This window comes from Rhinopithecus roxellana, chromosome 14 (genome assembly GCF_007565055.1).
Source record: "Rhinopithecus roxellana isolate Shanxi Qingling chromosome 14, ASM756505v1, whole genome shotgun sequence".
NCBI lineage: Eukaryota > Metazoa > Chordata > Mammalia > Primates > Cercopithecidae > Rhinopithecus > Rhinopithecus roxellana.
Window position 1 is genome coordinate 21,489,655 of NC_044562.1, and position 17,289 is coordinate 21,506,943.

General features: G+C 38.1%; 1 protein-coding gene across 1 annotated transcript in view; it reads right to left on the reverse strand.

Annotated features, from left to right (window-relative positions):
• Positions 1 to 662: 662 nt before the first annotated feature.
• Positions 663 to 17,289, reverse strand: part of DAW1 (dynein assembly factor with WD repeats 1) — a 66,007-nt gene continuing 49,380 nt past the window's right edge. The window contains exons 11-13 of the mRNA XM_030915933.1: positions 6,140 to 6,216; positions 3,451 to 3,613; positions 663 to 1,072 (exon numbers count right to left, since the gene is read on the reverse strand). Coding sequence (XP_030771793.1) covers positions 1,038 to 1,072; positions 3,451 to 3,613; positions 6,140 to 6,216 — 275 coding nt within the window. The 3' untranslated portion in view covers positions 663 to 1,037. The remainder of the gene's footprint in view (positions 1,073 to 3,450; positions 3,614 to 6,139; positions 6,217 to 17,289) is intronic.

The following is a 17,289-nucleotide window of genomic DNA, read 5'->3' on the forward strand; positions in this document are numbered from 1 at the left end:
GGGTGCTTTTACACAAACCAAGCTTTTAAAAAACATTTTAAAATATTTCAGCAGTACTAAGGTTGTTATTTGATCATTTTCTCTCATGCTTCAATCATTTTCCACCCAGATTGTATGTATGTATGTATGTATGTATGTATGTATGTATGTATTTATTTATTTAGTGTGTGTGAGAGGGCATCTCGCTCTGTCACCCAGCCTGGAGTGTAGTGGCACGATTTCAGCTCACTGAAACCTCTGCCTCCTGGGTTCAAGCGATTCTCCTGCCCCAGTCTTCTGAGTAGCTGGGACTACAGGCACCCACCGCCACGCCCGCCTAATTTTTTTTTTTTTTTTTTTTTTTTTTTTTTGTATTTTTGGTAGAGATGGTGTTTCACCCTGTTGGCCAGGATAGCCTTGAACTCGTGACCTCAAGTGATCCACCTGCCTCGGCCTCCCAAGGCACTGGGATTACAGGTGTGAGCCACGGCACATGGCCCCACCCAGATTTTCAAATGCAATAGTCTGAATATTCTGTTTAACTTTTCCTTAGAAATAAACCTGCCAACATTTTTTTCAATGTATCAATATAGAACAGAAGGTATTTGCTATTAAATAAGATCCACATTATTTCCCTTACTTCACCCTAAAAACATACATCATAAATACAGATGTACAAGGAATTTCCTCCAAACACTTTATTCAACAGAAATTATAACAATAGGCTTCAAAGTAAAATCCAGGAGACACGTTGTTAAGTTACTCTGGTAACTTTTTCAGTATCATAATGCTTTTAAAAAACAAACACAACGGAAATAACTGGTGGCATTAGCCAAACATTATGCTGTGTCTTGCCATCTCCATCAAATAATAATATTGGAAAGGCATAACTTTGTCATGTTTAATGGTCATATCCGTGAAATAAAGGACAGTTGTATAAATAGTTGACTTGTAGAAAAAGAGAAAGTGTAAAAAATGTTAAAGGAGCTGCTGTCTGTGAAGTTCCAGTTCTGGATTACCATTGTTAGCAAGGTTGCTCACTGACCAGCTTCCTTCAGTCAACGCCATATCCTACAGGTATTATCCTTGCTGCCTAATAAAACAGATTTCACAGAGTTATTTTTTTTCTTCATTTCATTCACCTCATTCTCTCTTTCTACAAGTTGACATTTTCTGGGCCATTGGTAATTAGCAATGTGCTACATGGGCTAGGTTCTCCGCACCTAGCTGCAGAGTCTCTGAGCAGCTCAGGCACTTTTGAGGTAGTGATTTTTTTTTTTCCCACAATACCAGCTAGTTGTAAATTAAGCAGGTACACATCCTGCTTACTTACACTAGCAAGATTCATGGCTTCTTAGAATGGGAAAGAACTTGAGAATGCAGCCACCTCAGCCATCCCCTCTGCCGTCCCCTCAAACATCACTGCCCAGTGGAAATACAGTCACTTTGAATATCTCCAGGTTTGGGTGATAAGCCTAGGAGGAGGCAGGACATACCACTCTGGAACTTTTCAAAATTTTAGGGAGGGTTTCTCATCATCAGTGGGCACTACTGGTTTTCTCACCTTCAGGGACTAGGCACATAACATCAGTATAAGAAGTGTGAGTGCCTTAGGAACTAGGAAAGCCTATAAAAACCATATCCCACAAAACGACACTTCATGTTTTAAAAAATGTAAAGACCATGCTAGCTACTTTTCTGCCATTTTCTTTGTGATTCTAAACCCAGCCTCAGGCAGCCCACGACAAAATGCCTGCAGTTAATCACACTGGTGTCCACTCGGAAAATAGAGTAGACTCTTTCAAATAAAGTGATTGCTCTATCGATGGAAAGAGAGACGTATCACCCCATTCTAAAAAGCTCTGCTGTCTAGTGAGCCAACGTTAAGCACTTTGGTGCTTTGGGATACACTAAATTACTCAGTGGCATCTTAGAAGCACTCAGGAATGTATGTGCCAGCACCAAAGCAAGGCACAACAACAAAATTTCTTTCGCTAAACTCTCCAGGGTCCTCTGTGAAAACTGGCTGAGAGAAGAGGTACTGTAGAGCCAGTCTCACATGAGGCCATGTGGACTAGGAAAGGCTGGTCTTCCTTCTTTCGCACTCCCTGCAGGAGCGCCCTGTGCCCTCCATCATAGCCTCTCACCTCTTTTCTCATCAAGGAGAAGGATTTGATATTGTGTTGACAACAAAAATCTATGGCTTATTTTCCCAGTGTTTTCGAAGTACCTACATTTTAGTTAACACTTGAAAATCACAAGCCCGAAGATTTTGAAGATCATAAGCCCTGTGATTTTGGAAACTGTCCATGATTAAGTAGACTGGGGAGGCATTTTAGGTGGTATGGGGAGATAATTCTCAGCACCCCTGAAGTTACCTGACTAGGAAACCACCTAATTAGCCAATATGTAAAGCCAACCTTGGGCCTGTGGCATTGAACTTATTAGACCAGTAATTTTTAAATTTGCTCAACACAATGAGAATCACTGGTACTTAGGCAGATCCAGTCTTCTGTGCTCACTTAGGGCACCCTACTCCACACCACTGTGGCACCCGTTCCCTGCCAAGGCCTCCCCTCGAACCACTGCACTAACATGATACCATCAACTTGTCATTTTTCTCCCCTTTCCACAATCTAAGCTACCCTTTTCTTATGAAAAGTTGCTAATATTATTAATTCACTATAAACTGTTAATGGTTGAAAAATGGTTAATACATGTTCTTTTCCCCCCAAACATTAGTGCTTTAGCAGGGGAGAAAACAACTCTGCTCAAAGAATAAATCTCTAATGGGCTGTAAAGCCAACTAGGGAGAATTTTGATCCTGACTTGTTTTGGTCACTAACACTTACTGCAATAAACTCAGTTTTTTTCTTGAGATAGGGTCTTACTCTGTCACCCAGACTGGAGTACAGTGGCATGATCATAGCTCATCGAAGCCTCCAACTCCTTGGCTCAAGTGCTCCTCCAGCCTCAGCCTCCTGAGCAGCTGGGACTATAGGTGCATGCCACCATGCCCAGCTAATGCTCTATTTTTTGTAGAGACAGGGTCTTGTTATGTTGCCCAGGCTGGCCTCAAGCATTCTTTCTGCCTCAGCCTCTCAAAGCACTGACATTGCTGGCATGAGCCAATGCACATGACTGACTAAATATCAACCATTCAATTGATATACAACACCTGGGGAAAGTTAGTAACCAGTCAGGTTACTAAATCTAGATAAATTATTACCTTATCTAGAGCAAATAAAATTCAAAGTTCACAAAGCCTTACTATAGTCAATGGCAGAGCTCACTCCTGCAGGTCCTCATAAAGCTAAAATTAAATAATGAAAATATGAGGGCAGGCCAAGATGAGCTAGTGACTATAGAAAAGAGGTAGGGAATGGGGATGAACTCCTGTTAGTATTCAGCTTGGAAAATCTAACAGCCAATCAAGAAAAAATGAGTCTATGGTGTTGATATCTTCCATACCTGTAATGACTATGTTGCCTTTATAGTTGAAAGTACATGAAAAGATTTCATCAGTGTGCCCCTCAAGAACCTGGAGGCACTGGCCAGTCTGAGCATCCCAGATTCTAGCCGTTTTGTCAGAGCTGCCAGTTAGAAGACGGTTCCCTTGAGGGTTGAAAGAAATCTGCACAAAAGAAAGAAAAATGATCACAGCTTTGTGTAATGGTTCCAAACACATTTCTTATCAGCAAAAAGAGGACATTACTAAGCACATGTCACCTTCCTAGTCTGGTATTTATTCTTGCATAGAACAATTTCTTCATCATGGGGAAAAAAAATATTGCAGGGATTAATACATGGAAATTAAAATCCAGAGAGAAAATTTAACTGCCTACTCCACACATTTTTAAGCATAAAGACCAAAGCATCCATATAATTTGAGTATTCCCCACCCAGCTTCTTTCCAAAGATGCATGATGCCCTTCTCCATGCAAAGACGCAGGGCCCTGGTGTGGGTGAACACACGAGTCAGGATCCTTCATAGCCAAACCCTGATGTCGTCTTTGTGGTCAAAAGCACACAGATCCAGGCCGGGGGCAGTGGCTCAGGCCTGTAATCCCAGCACTTTGGGAGGCCGAGTCAGGTGGATCACCTGAGGTCAGGAGTTCAAGACTGCCTGACCAACATGGCGAAACCCCATCTCTACTAAAAACACAAAAATCAGCCGGGTGTGGTGCCACACACCTATAATTCCAGCTACTGGGGAGGCTGAGGCAGGAGAATCGCTTGAGCCCAGGGAGGTGGAGGTTGCAGTGAGCCGAGATCATGCCACTGCACTCCAGCCTGGGCGACAGAGCAAGACTCTGTCTCAGAAAAAGAATAATAATAAATAAATAAATAATAATAAATTAAAATAAATAAAAAACAAAAAAGCACACAGATCCTTCTCTAATCTGTGCCAGAGAATAAGTGAATGTTAGAACCTATAAGAAAGGAAGTTCTCATCTACTGCCACCCCAAGTTATACTTGGGGATAGCATTTTCCATAAATAACCTTCTGTGCCTCCCACGTGCCAGGTGTTGCCAGTTGGTATCTGAGTGACCATCAGAGGAACCTGTTAGCCCTGCATTCCTTTGGGCATCATGCTTACATCCCTCTCTAATCACCAGAAGACAGTGATTCGGGCCATCTCGTCAATAACTGAAGGTTTGAGGAGGGCAGGGCCATTTCTGTTTTTATCACCGTGTTACCAGTGGCTGTGCAACGCCCAGCATAGTGGACACTCTCTAAAACTGTTTGCTGAATGACTGAATACTTTAGCTTTGCACCCCATAGAAATGCCCTTACCAGATGCCAATTCAATAATATGTTCACTTTAAAAGCATAAAATTTAATAAAATAGCACTAGAGAATTCTTTATAGTCACTCATTCACGAAAATAGATGTTTACTTGTGGAGGGGACACACCAGATGTATCAATAGCTACCTAGTCAGACACTCAGAAATGTGGGCCAGGCTTCCTCCTCGTCCTGCCTCCCACACCCACACCCCACTTTTCCATCCCCTCCTGTCATCCATAAGCCTCCCAGCTTATGAAGCGGCCATAGTCTGCATGCCCTGGAGACCACCACTGACCAGCCAGAGGGCAATGATCACCAGCTGTAGGTGCAGAGGCAGAAGAGCCGAGAGCACAGCATGGGGCAGAGCTCCAGGGTCTAGATGGAGCCTTCAGAAACCTAAAATCATCAAGCTGATATTTTACAAAGCAAGAACACAGCTGATCTCAGACAGGGAACCAAGGGATTGGGCTGAGCTGGGAGGTAAGAGCCACTAAGTCCTAGTCTACTCTACGAAGTTCTGATGACACATCTAAACTTCAGATCACTGACTAGGTGGGCCTGCTCTGTGAATGATATTTTGGGGTAAGTTTATACAAAATCCTAAGATACAGCTTTGTAGTTTCAAAGTGGATAATTTTATATTTTAGGTGTTACGTATTTCCAGGAACTACTTTCTCAATTGCATCTAACTTACAGAACACTTGACACTCGCTGCACAGCATATTTTTTGCACAACATAAACTTATGTGTTTACTGGAACAGGAAGAGCACTTTACACGCTCCTTAAATTGCTGTATTAAGTATTTTCAGCTAACTAAATATTTTGCTGAGAGTGGAAGAGAATGTTGCTCCATACTTTTTAAGAGGTTTTAGAAATCATTATTATGCTAAGTTTGAGGGCACAGTTAAAAATAAAGTCTTTAGGTGAGTGATTTCTAGAAAAAAAAATGAGACAATTGAACAAATCTTAGTACTTCAGTTCCAGTAGACCTATTCATAATAAGCATGCACTTTTTGCTTTTTTAATTTGAGATAGGGTCTTGCTCTGTCACCCAGGCTGTAATGCAGTGGTGCAATCACATCTCACTACAGCCTTGACCTCCTGGGCTCAAGCGATCCTCCTGCCTCAGCCTCCAGAGTAGGTGGGACTACAGATGTGTGACACCACACGCAGCTGACTTTTTTTGTTTTTTTGTAGAGATGTGGTATCCTTATGTTGCCCAGGTTGGTCTTGAACTCCTGGCCTCAAGCAATCTTCTCACCTCTTCTTCTCAAAGTGCTGGGATTATAGGTATGAGGCACTGCACCCATGCCCTGCTCTTTATTTTTTGAAAGTAAATAAACTCCTCCAAATGAGAAAGCAACTCACCTTTGAAATTTCACCTTCATGGCCTTCCAGTTTGGCAATGCATTTTCTTGTGGCAGCACTGAAAATTCTTGCTGTTCCTTTTTGAGAGGGGTGGGGATACATATAAATTCATCTTAAATACAGAACTTTGGATAAAAGACCCTGCATTGTATAAATATCTATCCCCCTGACACACGAGCTCTGTGCTAAGTTCATCTTCTTGCCAGTGGTGAGAGCCGGATACTTAATACTCTAAATGCCTGCTGGTGCCACTGCAGGAGAGGGCGAGAGGGAGCTCCCCAGTAATCCTGAGCTGATTAGAACAAATAATGTATTCCAAGGTAGAAAAGAGAGCAAGAAACTGGAATCCAGAAAGAAAAACCTTTAAGAGAAAAAGAGGAATTAGAGCAAGTTTCAAGAGGCAGGTGATGAAATAAGCAGCAAGACCAGCATGATACACTAGGTGTGAGTCTGAGTTTCTGCAAGGTGCACAAGGAACATCCCAAGAAGGAGCATCAGCCGCTACTCAACAGGTAAAAAACAGGCTTCAAAAACCCTTTTCCACAGAAAAACCTAATCGAACACTTTGTTCCTGCTCTGCCTCCAGCAACTAAAAGTGCCAAGCCTGTAGTAGCCATTCAATAAATAGCTGTAGGATGGATGGATGGATGGATGGATGGATGGATGGATGGATGATGGATGGATGGATGAAGGATGGATGGATGGATGGATAGATGGATGGATGATGGATGGATGGATGGATGATGGATGGATGGATGGATGGATGATGGATGGATGGATAGATGGATGGATGGATGGATGGATGATGGATGGATGATGGATGGATGGATGGATGGATGGATGGATGATGGATGGATGGATGGATGGATGGATGGATGGATGGATGGATGATGGATGGATGGATGGATGGATGGATGATGGATGGATGGATGTAGAAATGGATGGAGTAAGTACTATGGACATTTCCTTATAAGTAAAGGATGAATAAGTTAAATAAATAAATATTGAAAGAGAAAAACATGAGTAGTAAAATTTTTGTTAGAAGAAAAGTTATAATTTGCCTTGCCAGATGAAGACTGCTTTTTTAAATCTCTAATTATAGCTTTACATAGTAGTAAAATATAGCAAGGATTCAAAATTGTAGGTACTTGATTTGCATCCAGAGAAAAGTAAAATATTGTAATAAATTTTTTACTTCCCTTTCTGACAATGTCAACTTCATGAGGAAGTACAAAAATGATAAAACTTGCCATTTTAGAATTAATGTAATTAAAAAACATATAACTTGAAATTCAGCTGGACATTTCAAAAGCCTCAAAGGGAAGTGACCAATTTGGTTTCAGAGTCAATAACATGAAAGAGAATGTCCTGCATAGATCTACACTTTAAATTTTATAAAACTATATTTCTAAACTTCAGAAAACTCAGAAATAATATGGCCTGAAACACTGTAATTTTTTTACAGATAGGGATACAACTAAAGAAACAAAAAAATGATCAGCCTTCAGAATAATTCCAATGAAGAAGAAAAAGTAGATAGATAGATAGATAGATAGACAGACAGACAGATAGATACATAGATAGATGTTGCTGCACAGGTAACTATTAGATGATATCTAAATTTTAAGAAGGGAATTAGGAGCAAACACCGGAGATAAATAAAAAAGATCATTCTAAACATCAAGACTTCCTAGAAAGACTTCTCATTCCTAGAATGAGAAGAAGTTTACAAAGCAAGCAAAAGGAAAAAAAAAAAAAGATATTTTCAAAGCAATGTTTTACCAAACAAGGGAAGAATAGAATCACGGCCAGAGCAAATATCAGATTATAGAGAAAATAAAACTAGAATTGAGCTTGATTTTATTCTCATTCACCCTAAGAATCCTGATTCTTTAATTCTACCTTTTTTATCCCCCCTTAGTGTGAACCAACTTCTAACATTCTATGCAGTCAAACATTCCATGTAATCTAGCATTCTATATAAGATATGAGTATGGTGTTACATATTGTCTGCCTCTCTCTTCACAATGTACCTCCATGAAGGCAGGGATCCCTATCTCTTTTGTTCACTCAAATATCCCATATTCCTAAAACAATTCTGGCACAAAGTAGATATTTTGATACATATTGTTGAGTAAATTATTTCTATCAATAATGATATTTAAAATGAGAGGGGTGGATTAATTACACTTAAGGTATGGTTACTAAAAGCCAGGATCTATGAGAAGATTAAAAAAAAAGTAAATAGTTATTTAAAAAAATTAAATCCTCCAGCCTCAGGATATTTCCATTCTAGGGTATAAGGAAGACTTATATGTATGAGCAAGGGATCACCTTTGAAAAGTCCTCGTGAGTAAGACAGCAAGCATGCAAATGTAATTTTGAAGGAGACAATGAAATACTGTGTAATTACAATAAATCACCAATAAAATTCTACACCTGATTATAACATAAAGGATATGTGACTGCTTAAAAGTATGTTAGTCACAAGATATTTCCATTTTAGCCAGAATTTTTGTATCCAAAAATTTCCTTGCAGCCATAAAAAAGAATGAGTTCATGTCCTTTGCAAAGACATGGATGAAGCTGGAAGCCATTATTCTCAGCAGACTAACACAGGAACAGAAAAACAAACACTGCATGTTCTCACTCGTAAGTGGTAGGTGAATAATGAGATCACATGGACACAGGGAGGGGAACATCACACACCAGGGTCTGTCCGGGGGTAGGGGCAAGAGGAGAAAGGGGACAGAAAGGATTAGGACAAATACCTAATGTTTGCAGGGCTTAAAACCTAGGATTGATAGGTGTAGCAAACCACCATGGTACATGTATACCCATGTAACAAACCTGCGCGTTCTGCACATGTATTCTAGAACTTAAATTTAAAAATAAATAAATAAATAAAAATAAAAACCTTGCTCATAACCCCTCAGCCAGCAAATCACATATCTAAGTTCTGCAACTCCAAGTTTGTCTATCCAGCAAATATTGACCTTTATAAGAGATTTTGAGGCATACAGGGAATGTAGTTATACAATCATTATATTGAATAAAAGAGAAGAACTGCTGTCTAAAAAAATTTCATATAAGTACTTTTTTAAAATGTTTGTTTTTGACAAACAAAAATTACATATACTCAAATTGATGATGATGATTTTATACACAAATATATTGTGTAATGACATCAAAATTGAGTTAATTAGCACATCCACCACCACCCATGCTATACTTGAGACCCCAGAACCTGTTCCTCTTATAACCTAAGTTTGTGCCCTTTGACCAACATCTCCCCATTTTTCCCACCCCTTGACCCCTAGTAGTCACCCTCCTACTCTATCTTCATGAGTTCAACTTTTTTAGATTCCATGTCAAAGTATATCATACAGTATTTTGTCCTTTTGTGTCTGGTTTATTTCACTCAAATCCTCCAGGCTCATCCATATTGTCACAAATGGCAATGTTTTCTTCTTTTATGGTGAAAATAAAAGTATTTTACTATATATATATATCACATTTATTTATCCATTTATCTGTCAATGAACACTTTGGTTGTTACCATATCTTGGCTATACTACAAAGCTATAGTAATCAAAATAGTACTGGCATAAAAACAGACACATAGACCAATAGAAAGCCTAAAAATAAACTCACACATATATGGTCAACTAATCTTTAACAAAGGCATCAAAAATACACAATGGAGAAAGAAAAATCTCTTTAATAAATGGTACTAGCAAAACTGGATATCCACATGCTGAAGAATATTACACTATTTACAAAAATTAACCCTAAATAAATTAAAGACAAACATAAGATACGAAACTGTTTTACTTCTAGAAGACAATATAAAAGGCAGCTTGACATTGGTCTTGGCAATGACTTTTTGGACATGACACCGAAAGCACAGGCAACAAAAGCAAAAATAAACAAGTGGGACCACATGAAAGTAAAGGCTACTGCACAGCCAAGAGAATAATTTTAAAAATGAAAAGGCAACCCATGAAATGGGAAAAAACGTTTGTAAATCACATATGTGATAAGGGGTTAACATCCTAAATGTAGTTCACACAACTCAATAGCAAAAAATAAAAATGGGCAAAGAACCTGAATAGATTTTTCCAAAGAAGACATATTAATGGCCAACAGGTACATATGAAAAGGTGCTCCTTTCACTAATCATTAGAGAAATGCATATCAAAACCACAATGAAATATCACCTGCACTTAGGATGGTTATTGTCAAAAAGACAAGAGATTTTAAAACGTTAGCAAAAGTGTAGAGAAAAAGAAACCCTTGAATGTTGCTAGTGGGAATGCTAATTGATACAGCCATTATGGAAAACAGTATGAAGGCTCCTCAAAAAAAATTAAAATAGAGCTACCATACAATCCAGCAATCCCTCTACTGGGTACATATCCAAAGAAAATAAAATCAGTAACTTGAAGAGATATCTGCACCCTCATGCTCATTGCAGTATTAGTCACAGTAGCCAAGATATAAAAACAACTTAAATTGTCCATTAGTGAATGGATGAACTTCCAGAATCTCTTAAAGGCTGTCAAGGAGTTTATGCAGACATGATGTCGATCACCACATGCAGTCATCAGAGGAATCGGAAGAATCAGAGGAATGTAGTCATCAGGGGAATCAGACAGAAATATGTGCCTGTCAAAGAGACGATAGTGTAGACACAATGTATTCTCATATATGATTGCCAAGCAATGACATGGTCATAATTCAGCATGACACATATCACAGGGGGTGACACAGATATAATGTAGTGTCATATGTGGTCAACACAGATGTAGACATAAAGTAATGTCATGCATGGCCATGAGGGAGATGACACAGACATAGCTTAGTGTCACATGTGGTCAGAGAGATGACATAAATGTACTGTAGGGTCAAATGTGGTTATCAAGGAGATAATGCAGATATAGTATAGTGTCATACATTGTTGACAAGGAGATTATACAGACATAGGTCAGAATTATGGAGCTGACACATACACAGTATAGCATCATACATGATCATCAATAAGATGATCCGGATGTATAGTAGTACCTACACAGGAGTCCAAATGTTAATGCAGACATACTGTACATCACATGAGGATTTAAAGGAGATAATGCAGACATAGTATAGCCTGAGGTGTGATCATTGTCAAGTTCAAGTAGATGAAAAAGACATAGTGTAGCATCACATATGATCATCAAGAAAATAATGGAGACATTGTGTAGGGTCATATGCGGACTATAAAAGATGATACCCAAATAACATAGTATACATGGCCATCATGGATATGACATATATCCATGATTATCATGTGTAATTGTCCAGAAGATGATGCAGAATAGTATGGCACTCTACAAGGTTATCAAGGAGATGACAGAGAAATAGTATAGCATCATACTTGGTTTTCAAGTAGATGACATGCACATGGACATTCATAATATGTGGCTATCAAAGAGAACAACCTTGGTTTAAACATCATACATAGTTATCAAAGAAATAATGCAGTCATAACAGCATCATATGTACTTCTCAAGCAGATTTTGCACATATAGTGTGGCACCACATATAGTTATCAAGGTGATAACACAGATATCTTGCAGCCTCAAATACTGTCATCAGTGAGATTACTCATAATATCATGCATAGATATTTTAAAATTGATGTAAACGTGGTACAAATTCATGTATTGCTGTTAAAAACAATGCAGACATGGTATGTAACCCTAAGTGGTTGTCAAGGAGATAATTACATATTAGATATAGTGTAGCAGTATATTATTTTCAGAGTAATAGTCATACAGGGTCTCAGTAAGACAATGAAGACATAATGTTGCATCATACATGGTTGTCAGGGAAATCAGAAAGGTTTAAATGTCACAGATGTTTATTAGAAATATGTGACTGATAAAATAGCTATAGTGAACATATGCAGAAATAATGTATAATCATATGTAACTTTTAAGGTGATGGCACAAACATTGTAGCATTATAAACTGTCCTAAATGAGATGAACTACAGCACAATATCATAAGGAGTTTTCAAAGACATGATATAGACAATAGTATAACATTGCATGTGGTTATCAAGAAGAGGAAGTAGATACAGTGTAGCATTATATACAGCTATTAAGGATATGACACATAAGATAGCATTGCATATGGTTGACGGAGACAATTATATTGTAGCATAATAACTGGGAGTAGTGAGATGAAACATAGTACATATATTCAATGTTATTAAGAAGACCCAAATAGAGTCTAGTATCACAGGATTTACTACAGACAGGGTATGTTACAGCATCACACATCATTTTCAGGGAGATGATTATCAGAGGTTATTGTCAAGGAGGCATCACATAAATAGTTTAGCATCACACAGGGTCATTGCAGAAAAGACATAGTTATAGTGTTAATCCCACTTGATGTTCAAAGAGATAATGCAGACATCTTCCAGCATCAAACATGGTCATCAGGAAACTGATCCATAAATTAGCATAATTTATGGATATCAAGAAAAAGAGGCAAACATAGAATAGCATATACATGGTACTTAACTTGATGACACATACATAGAGTAACACCATATGTTACCATCAAAAAGATGACCCATAATAGATTGTCATTTGAGAATATTGTGGAAATAATAAAATCATAGTATAGCATCATATATCGTCATCAAGTAAAGGATGCAAATATAGTTTACATCACTACATGACATGAATTAAAGCAGAGCATCATATATTTGTCAAAGCGTGCCGCAGTAATACTATACCATAACACATACTTAATAAAATTATGATGCAGACAGAGTGTGGCACCATATGTTTTTGTCAAGGGTATGATGCAGACATTATGTAGCATCACTGTCATCAGGAAGTTTAGCCATAGTACAGCAGTATCATACATGGCTCTCAAGGTGAAAAAGTCATAATGTGACAACATATGTAGTATGTTAAAAGGTGATACAGACATAGTATAGCATGGTATGTGGTTGTCATGGTGGGCTATAGCCTAGAATTATATATGATTATCAATGACGCAAACATATCATGTGATTGGCAAAGGGATGACATACATTAGTGCAACATTATCTAAGACAGATATTGTATTGAATCCAGCATAAATTTCAAGATGGTGATGAAAACATGTAGCATCATGGGTGGTTTTCAAGGTGATGACTCTGATAAGATGTAGCACAATACATATTAATGCAGACAGTGAAGCAGACATCATGTATCCTCATAAGTGATCATCAGTGAGATGAGGAAGACAGACAATATAATGCCAAATGGGGGGATAAGGGAGATGACATAATCTAGTGTAACATCATATGTAGTCTTCTTGGATGTAAGGTCCACAGAGTGTAACATCATACACGGTTTTCAAAGAGATGACACAGAGTGGCATCATATATGGATATCAACATGATGGCTCAATGTAGAATCATAAGTAGTAATCAAAGTGGTGACAAATAACATAGATCATCAATGATTGTAAAGGAGATGTGGTACACATAGTAGAGCATCGTTTGTGGTTATCAAAGAGATGGTGCATGTAGTATTATAGCACCATCCATGGTTATCAAGTTTACGATGTAGATATATTGTAGCATCATACATTATGGTCAGAGAAATGACCCAAAATATAGGATAATCCTCAGTACGGGATCAGGGAAAAGACCAGGTTCCAAGATCATACATGGTTATAAAGATGATGAAGATGCAGTATAGCACCATATTTGTTTATCAAGGAGGTGGTGCAGACATAGTACAGTGTCACTCATGGTTATAAAGTAAATGAGGTAGACACGAATGTGATGTGATGTCCTATGTGCTTATCAAAGAAATGTCACAGAAATATTGTTGCATTATAAAGGCCTTTAGGAACATGAGTAGACCTAATGTAAAGAAAGAGAGAGAGAGATGACTCTCGATAGATGATAGATAGATAGATAGATAGATAGATAGATAGATAGATAGATAGATAGATAAATAGATAGGATGACTGTCTTCTGGCAGAAGGTGTAGACATGTTGAATGTCATACATGATGATCAGGGAGATGACAGAGACACTGTAGCATACTAGTGGCCATCAAGAGCATGACATAGGCATAGTGCAGGGATATATGTGTTGTACAAGGACTCTACAAAGATTGATTTTAGAACCATACCTAGTTCCAAGGAGATGATACACTTACAGTATCACATGGTTATCAGTGGGATGATGTACATGTAGAGTACCATCACATATGGTAATTTTAAAATAACACATAGGATAGCATTATACATGAATATCAAGGAGATGACTTACACAAATGTAGCACTGTAGGTTTTCCTCATGGAAATAACTTATATTATGGCATCATAAATGTCACAAAGGAGCTGGTCCGTATAAACAGCAGGCATCATATGTGGTTACCAAGGACAAAAACATTACCCATGATGAAAGGGACAGCATAATGTCACATGTGGTTATCAAGGTGATGACTCAGAAATAGGGAGGTATAACACATGGTTACAAAGGCGATAACTTAGTATAATATCATCTATAGTTTTTAAGGAAATGAAGTACACATAGTATAACATCACATGTGGATATGAATGATATCATGCAGTCATGTTTTAACACAATATAACCCAAACAAAGGATAGTGTCACAAATCATTATCAAGAAGATGATCTTCTCATGTGTGGTTCTGAAAGATGAATCCTAAAATTGCACGTCACTTTGTTATCTAGGAGATGATTCAGATATAGTACAGACTCATACACGATTGTGATTGTAAAGGAGATGACAGAGAAATAGTTTAACAATATACATGCTTGTCAAATGTTACATGCTCCTTTGTAGCATTTAGGATGCTATACGCAGTGACAATATTGTACAACACATAGCGGTCAGAGATGATGCAGATGTCTTGGGGCACCAAACATGACCATCAGTGATAGGACCCAAAATGTGGCATCACATATGGTTGCCAAGGAGATTTGGCATGATATTATAGCACACATAGTTGTCTAAGACACACAGATGCAAACATATAAGAGCACAGTCCACAATTAGCATGTTTATCATTGAAGACATATGGCAGCTTTTTATACGATCACCAAGGAGATAACCCAGAATATACCATCCTACATGATTAACAGGTAGGGGATGACAGCAGTATAGCTTAGGTGTGGTTTTCAACAAGGTGACACAGACATAGGAAAACACTTCTGTTTTCAAGGAAATGAAGAATACAAATGAAGCGCAATAGGCGGTCATCACTGAGATGATGAAGACAAAGTGTAGCAATGTCCAGGCCTCCAGTGATATGAAACAGACATACCAGACAGTGCATCATTATATATGATCATCAAGAAGATAAGGAACACAGTATGTAGCATAACATATTGTTGACAGCAGATGACACGGGCATAGTTTAGCATCACATCCAGTGATTAAAGAGACAACACACTGGATAACATCATACATGATTACCAAGAATGTGACATAACTCAGGAGGCTGAGGCAGGAGAATCGCTTGAACCTGGGAGGTGGAGGTTGCAGTGAGCCAAGATCGTACCACTGCACTCCAGCCTGGGCGACAGAGCGAGACTGTCTCAAAGAAAAAAGAAAAAGAGAAAGAAGGTGATCTCGATATCACATAACATCATACATGTTGACCATGGAGATGAGGCAGAATGTAACATTATACTTGGTTCCAAAAAAGACAATGTACACACATAAGTCAGTATAGTATGGTATGGTATGGCATAGCAGAGCAGAGCATGGTGTAGCACAGTATAGACACACAGACACACACAGACACAGCACAGAGCCAAAAACTGTTATCATGAAAGGATCTACACATAGTGAAGCAGGATATATGGTCATGAGAAAGATGAATCAGACAGCGTAGGGGCATATGTGATCAGGGAGATGGCACACATGTAATGCAGCTGCCATCTGTGGCCATCAGGGAGATGACGTAGACATAGTGTAATCTCATAAAGGTCCTACAGAGAGGTAAGAGATAAGACAGCATCACATGTGGCTATCAGGGATATAAGACATATGCTATACCACATCATATGTGGTAGTCAGAAAGATGATGCAGAAAGAGTACATGTGGTTATCAAGGCAATGACACAGACATAGCGGAGAATTACAAGTTGTTGCCAAGGAGAGGATGAAAACATGTTCTTACAAATAAAATGATCATCAGGGAGACAAAGTAAATATATTGTAGCATCATCCTTAAATAACTAGGCCATGTCACCCATAAGGTGTAGCACAGTCCTTTGTAAAGGGCATGATGAAGTTACAGTGTAATTTAAGTGGCTTCAAGAAGATTATAAAAACATAAAATAATATGCAGTCTTCAGGCAAAAGAAGCAAATACACAGTATGTCATATGTGATACTGTATGCTGAATTGTGTCCTTTTAAAATTCATATGTTGAAGTTCTAATTCCCAGTATCTCAGAATGTAATATATATATACATAATATATAATCATGTATAATTTTAGATATATACACGTGTATATGTATTATATATACACACATATATATGTATGTATACACATAGTATGTATGTGTGTATATATACATAGTATGGGTATACATATAGATACATGTATATATGTATATACATGTGTATATATACACACATGTGTGTACAAACATGTGTGTATACATACACACATACATATAAAATTATACATGATTCTTAAATATATGCAAGCACAGCATAGTTTCATCCATTGTCAAGAACATGATGAGACATAGTATAGCTTCATATACAATTGTCAAGGATATGGCTCACAAAATAGTATAAGCTTACTTAGGTTGTCAGAGAGATAATGCAGATACAGGGCAGTGTCATACGTTATCAGGGAGATGACACATAGCATAGTGCCATACAAGGCATCGGGGTCTCATAGATGATTGGATGCAGAAAAAAAAAGGTATCTGGGTGATGACATATAATTTTGTGTCATATGAAGATACCATGGATTTGACACAGATATGTTGTAATGTCACCGGTGCTTATCATGAAAATGAAGCAGACATATTGCAGCATCATAAATTAAGTGATCAGGGAAGTAACACAAAAATATTGTATCATCATACCCTGTTTTCCAAAT